Below are 6000 nucleotides of genomic sequence, written 5' to 3'. Positions count from 1 at the left end.
TTTCTGAAAAACGTGGGCTCAAAAAAAACCGCGCGACAAAGGAATCGTGACGTCAGTAGCGGTTATTTGGTGTGGAAATGCCAAAGCTGGAGAACTGTGTTCAAAACCAATAGGGGAAATTCGTCACTGGCGTCCAGGGTCATTATAATAGATAAACCGTTTTTGACTCTCGGCTGAAAAAGCCGCGCGGCCGGGTGCATTATTGACTCGAGATAATTATTACTAAATGCAAATTTTGAGAGTAAAATGGTTATTGACCGGTATCTGCGATGTCTATTTGGCCATAAAAAGGTAATGGTTGACATTAATTATCCTTTATTGGCTCTTTAAACGATGACTTGGTTCGTACAATGCCCACCATGACTCCAACTACGAACCTACCCCCAAATACTCCCCTGCGTCTACTGCCGCCCACCTCTGCGACAGCCACATACTTTCATCTTTCTTAAAGTCTCCTTACAGTCCTTCCTGAACCTCCTGTTTGATAACCCGTAGATCACTGGGTTGATTGCATTGTTGACATAATAAAGAATGGAACTCAAAGCATCCCAGGTATCGGCAAAAAGTGGGTTGATACCTCCTTCAGCAGCGAAGGATAAACCAATGTTGATCCAGTTGGGTATCCACGTTAGTAGGAACACAAGACTGGTGACAAACAGCATGTTTGTTGTCTTTCGTTGCAGACTTGTTGATCTGACATTGGGAACGCGACCTTTACGAACTCTAGCATCGCTGGTAATTGCCCATACTTGTTTGTTTTCTCCAGTTCCTTGATGTGAGGGTAATCCAGATTCTTGGGTGGACGGTTCTGGGTTTGTTTCTTGGTGTTTGGGCGGGGCTTTGGTTGCTGCAGCGGTAGAGGCGTGGTCCATGTCTATATATGAGATGGGAGAAGTGTTAGTTTTGGCAGCATGGGACACACTCAATGAATTGATGACACTGGAATTGCCCAAGTCGACCACTGACATGTCTGTGCCTTCAAGATGTTGACAAGTTTCAGTCCTAGTTTCTTTTGGACGTAAACCATTATTTGTAGATTGAGGTGAAGCTACGTTGACTTTGACATGTTGGCGGATGGTTATGTAAACTTTGGTGTAGCACAGAGTGATCATACCAAATGCTGCAACAAAACTAGCAAATAAAATCACTAAGCTTATGGTGTCCACAACTTCATATTTCATATCATTGAATCCGTTGATGACATTTGGGATATTGATGATCAAAGACGTCAGGAGTATTGACAAGGCTGTTAGTTTACTCCTTTTTGTAGTGAAAAACCGGTTGCGTGGTCGGCAAATGCAGTCGTATCTATCTGCTGCAATGGCTGCAGTAATCATCACTGAAGACGAGATACCAACGGACTCTAGTATCTCAATGCCCCATGGTATCTCAACAGCAAATACAACTTCTATGATATCTACGATCCTTAACAGACACACGGTGGCATCAGCCAAGGCAAGGACCATAATCAGTACATTGGTGCTGGTCTTTGAGGTTTTAGTCCAGTACACACGAAGGATGAGGCAGTTTCCTGGCAGGCCGATAAACAGAATGATTGAATGAGAAACCAAAAGAAATACCTCTCGTGTACCTTTAGGGTGACTTTCCAAAGAATCGTCATCTGAGCCATCCATGGAATTATCAGAGATGAACTGTTCCATGATGCAAATTATACTAGATGCTCAGGTCAGTTCAAATTCAACGCGTTCCCCGGAAGACGATCAGAGAATACTGATCAAAACGTCGAGTTGAAATCAACGGTTCTTTTCAGAACCACCCCAACCCATTTGAAGATTACCATGACGTGGTGTTACCCGCAAAGTATCTACAAAAGAACCCTAGTCGCCGGATGCTAGCAAGCTGACAGGTTGAACAGATGATCGGTCTAGGTTGCGTTTGAATATTGACATCTAAGATGTGTCCCTCAGCTCGTCTTGCAAGGAATTCATCACTCAAGTAGCTAAAATAGACACACTGTTATCACATCTTGAAACCGAACCATTTATAACCAAACAGTGCTGCTTTAGAAGCTGCAGAGTGCACTGTTGAATCAGCCGCCTCTGACTATACACAGTCCGACAAAAATGATTCATCTTAACCTAAACTACAAGACGCAGTGCACAGATTTATTGAAAACTCCATCGACCTGTGTGTGAGATATAGGTCCCTAAACCAATCACAAGGCTGGATGGTCGATTGTGTTGTTTAATGTCAATATATATCACCGTCAACTCGTATGATGGGTAGTGACAGGTTGTATTTAAATACCATGATTTATTAGGTGTCAATCAAAAACACTCACTTCTTTAATATTATTTAATTACGTCATAATTGCTCATGCACAGATTTGTATTAAAGGCATGGACACCTTTGTTAATATTTTCAAAGACCATTGTTGTCACTCTTAATGATGTAACCAAACAATAACATGGGCTAATTAACAAACCTGTAGTGTACACCAAACAATAACATGGGCTAATCAACAAACCTGTAGTGTACACCAATCAATAACATGGGCTAATTAACAAACCTGTAGTGTACATTGAGCTCAATACTTGCCTAATTTCTGTGTGTGGGGGGAGGGGGGTATCACATTCAGTTGTTGACACGCGCATTGTGTGACTACTCGGTTGGGGCGCAGATTTTGATTAATAAACCCATATTATAAATGGCATTAAAAATTAAAGATAGTGACTGAGGAATAGAAACCAGTCTCTGACCCTGTAAACTGAAACAAGCACATAAAATGAGCAACTTTGTTTAGCGTTGACAAGTTGAAGGTTTTTTCACGTGCTTTACATCGTGTCCAGTTTGATCTCGCTTCAAAACAAATGAACACGAAGTCACGTGGGTGTTTTTTCCAATAAAAGGCTGGCAAACAACCTACGCGAAACTGCGAGAAATCACAAATTAGTAAAGGCAAGCTTGCAAATTAATTAAGTTCGATCCAGACCACGTTTAATTTAGTCTCGCCGTCAATATCCATTAGATGTTCTTACAAAACTAGATAATTATCAACTCAGTATTAAAGGCATCATTACATTTTTGCAATGTCGCTGAAAAAGGGTGCAATCTTTTTCAAAAACCTGTTTTAAAGTATTTTCCCAGCTGTTTACTCAACAATTAGACACAGTATCAAACAATTAAATCGACAGCTTCATCATGTGACTTTCATTTTATATTATTATCACCGTATCAACATTGTTTTTATCTGTCACTTTAAAGGGCCCCGTGTGGTGGCTAGGGGTTTAAAAATCGGCACATTGTATTACTCTTACCATTCACAGCTTTTGTCAAATTTTAATTACTCACATTATAAATACTCATCTTGAAACATTCAACTTGGCCTCTATGTTTGTTTAAAGGGCATTAAAAATGTTTAAATGCCTTTATAATTATTCATTGACAAGATACGACTCTAATTGTTGAACAACAATGCATAAAATGTTTTTTAACAAACTAAATGTATGGCATACTTATAACAAATTTATTTTACAGAAGATAACAAAAGACAAAACCAGCGAGCAGTAAAGTTTATCCCACTTAAAAAAGTGCGGTGGATGGGAGAAAATAGAGACATAATTTTGTTCCTTCAAAGATGTTGTTTTTACCGGTAAAGCAGATTACGTCCTTAATTTAAATTGCATGTTCGGTCTTTGGTCGTCAACCATTTTCCACTCCTCGTAGCAAACCACCAAGGAAACATTTTCATACTAATTTGATTATGAAACCCAGAATGGTTGTGCCGTTTATTTTCTTAGATAATAAATACTGGGGAGATGAGCTCAGACGAACATTCGTTAATTATTTGCCAAACTCTGGCGCGCAATTTTTCCCAGCGTCGCCATTCATGTATCATTTTGCTCATTATTTATTAAATGGATAGCCTACACATGTTTTTTCTTTTGTTTATGCAAGTTTGCCCCAAATAAGGCTTAAAGCTACCCTTGGTATTTGGCTACGAGAAGAAACATTGTTTAAGGTGGATAGAACTGAGGGGAGCTGAAGGTAGGAATTGATATTCCTCTTAAAACAGTCGAGATTGTAGAATGGAGGGAACATGCACCAGGCAAGGAGTTCCAAAGAGATGCAGCACGTGGAGAAAACTATATTGGAATGGCTCGATGTTCTACATCTAAATAAATCAACACTTGCTGTATTCTCGAAAATGGCGCAAAACTTTTGTGCTCAAAATAAAAAAATTCAAAACTGCTACACAGTTAGAGTATTGCAATTTTGCAAGATCTGTCAGTGTAGCAAGCCAGAAAAGATTATCGTCAAATGGGTGAAATCCCCGTGTGGCTCTTTACACGTTCAAGATTAACACACAGCATTACTCGTTGAATTCTAAACAGATCAAGAGAAAAATAATGGTATATTAAGTACAGCTTTGACAAAACATCGATTTCTTTTAATTGAACGAATGGTTAGTCTTCTTTCCTGTATGTGGTGCACTTTACAAAATACCTTAAGACATTAACCTACAGCCCAAAGATAGTGAAGTTTCAAAGCAAATGTCTCAAGTGAATAGAATTTAAACATTTGAATAATTTGTATTCCCCTTCGAAAACGCCAAAAGGTTGTTTGGTGGCTTATTTTATTCTAGGTTAATTTCCATCCTTCAGGCACTGTCTGCGAAAAGCGGGGAGCGAAAATTTCATGGTCAGTGGCCTAACGTTATTCTAGAGTCTCTGTGCTGTTTCTGATCGACCTCACCTTTACTTGTTTTGATGTAAGACTGCCCTAGCGAGATGTGGATGCTTCGGGAAGATTGATTTGTCTTCTTTTATTTGGTACCGTACTTTACCACACAGTTGCCTTGAAAGATGTTAATTTAGTGCATGGGGAGAGTTTCCATCGATGAGCATCTAGGTTTATAGAGGAGAATGGACGCCTGTCTCAAAGGGATTGTTCATGGAAGGAAGGTTGTGGTCAAGGATCTGTTCCACACACACACACACACAAAATCCTGTGTTTTATGTAATAATTTATTCAATTATGTTATACAGGACTAAACGCACTGGGCCGGCACCAATGATAACTCAAAATTGTTGTTAGCTTAAAAACTTACTTTGTAACGAGCAATGGAGAGCTGTTGATAGTCATGTTACATCATTGTGAGAAACGTCTCCCTCTGATTATGTATCGGTTTTTGAGAAAGAAGTAATTTCTCAATGAAATATCTTTATTAAAAGACTTCAGCGTCTATGTTCTTCGTATTACCACTCTTTTAACTAGTGGCTATCCTTCAATTTTGATTCGATCAATCTGGGAATTGCCCCCTGCAAATTGACTCGGTGTTTGGGGTGTGTTCATAATTGTGTTCAGAGTGTAGATATGACTTTCTTTCTGCTTTTTCTAACGTAATATGGACGCTATCCTGAGAAGATGTCGATAATAATTATTCAATTTTAAAAAAGAAAATATAAAAACTGCTTAGGAACAAACCAGCTGTTTTTCACTGATTCCAGGCTTAATATTGGGTGGCAATGTTTGTGCATGTGTCCGGTGGCTTTTTATACCCAGTGGTTGTAGATCATTTAAAAACCAGTTGGTTAGTGCAGCAGGTGCTTCCATGGTGACTTTATCCAGGGTTAAAGTGATCAAAATGTACAAATTACTGAGGCAAACATTTCTTCCTGGCAATATAGATAAGATTGATTGCTTTATTTGCACCGGTTACTGCCTTCAGTATACTCCTCACTGTAAAACTGCTAGACTTTATTAGTTTGTTATTATCTCATGTTTAAATTGTCCAGTACCCACAATGGCGAAAACTTCTGATTTATACAACGATGAAGGAACGTAACTTTGGAATAATTATTGCATTTACATACACTAAAGGTCAGCTTAATTTTACACTAAATTTTGCGACAACTCTCTTTTCTGCAAACAAAATGCGAGGTGGCAAAATAGAACGCGTGAGCCTGCATCGATAAAAAACCTAATACATAATAAAATACAGCCGGACATGAATTTGCAACTTCGCAAATAGGTTTG

At 38.9% G+C, this 6000-nt stretch overlaps 1 protein-coding gene across 1 annotated transcript; it reads right to left on the bottom strand.

Annotated features, from left to right (window-relative positions):
- Positions 1 to 401: 401 nt before the first annotated feature.
- Positions 402 to 1661, bottom strand: LOC117300259 (D(2) dopamine receptor-like). Its single transcript, XM_033783990.1, has one exon. The coding sequence runs from the start codon at positions 1659 to 1661 to the stop codon at positions 402 to 404; it is 1260 nt and encodes a 419-aa protein (XP_033639881.1).
- Between the last annotated feature and the right edge of the window lie 4339 nt (positions 1662 to 6000).

The sequence above is a fragment of the Asterias rubens genome, chromosome 15 (assembly GCF_902459465.1).
Source record: "Asterias rubens chromosome 15, eAstRub1.3, whole genome shotgun sequence".
NCBI lineage: Eukaryota > Metazoa > Echinodermata > Asteroidea > Forcipulatida > Asteriidae > Asterias > Asterias rubens.
Note: the sequence above shows the minus strand (reverse complement) of the source record. Positions and strands in the feature narration are given on the sequence as shown.

Coding starts and splice junctions, on each gene's coding strand:
- LOC117300259 (XM_033783990.1), bottom strand. CDS start 1,661: ATGGAACAGTTCATCTCTGATAATTCCATGGATGGCTCAGATGACGAT.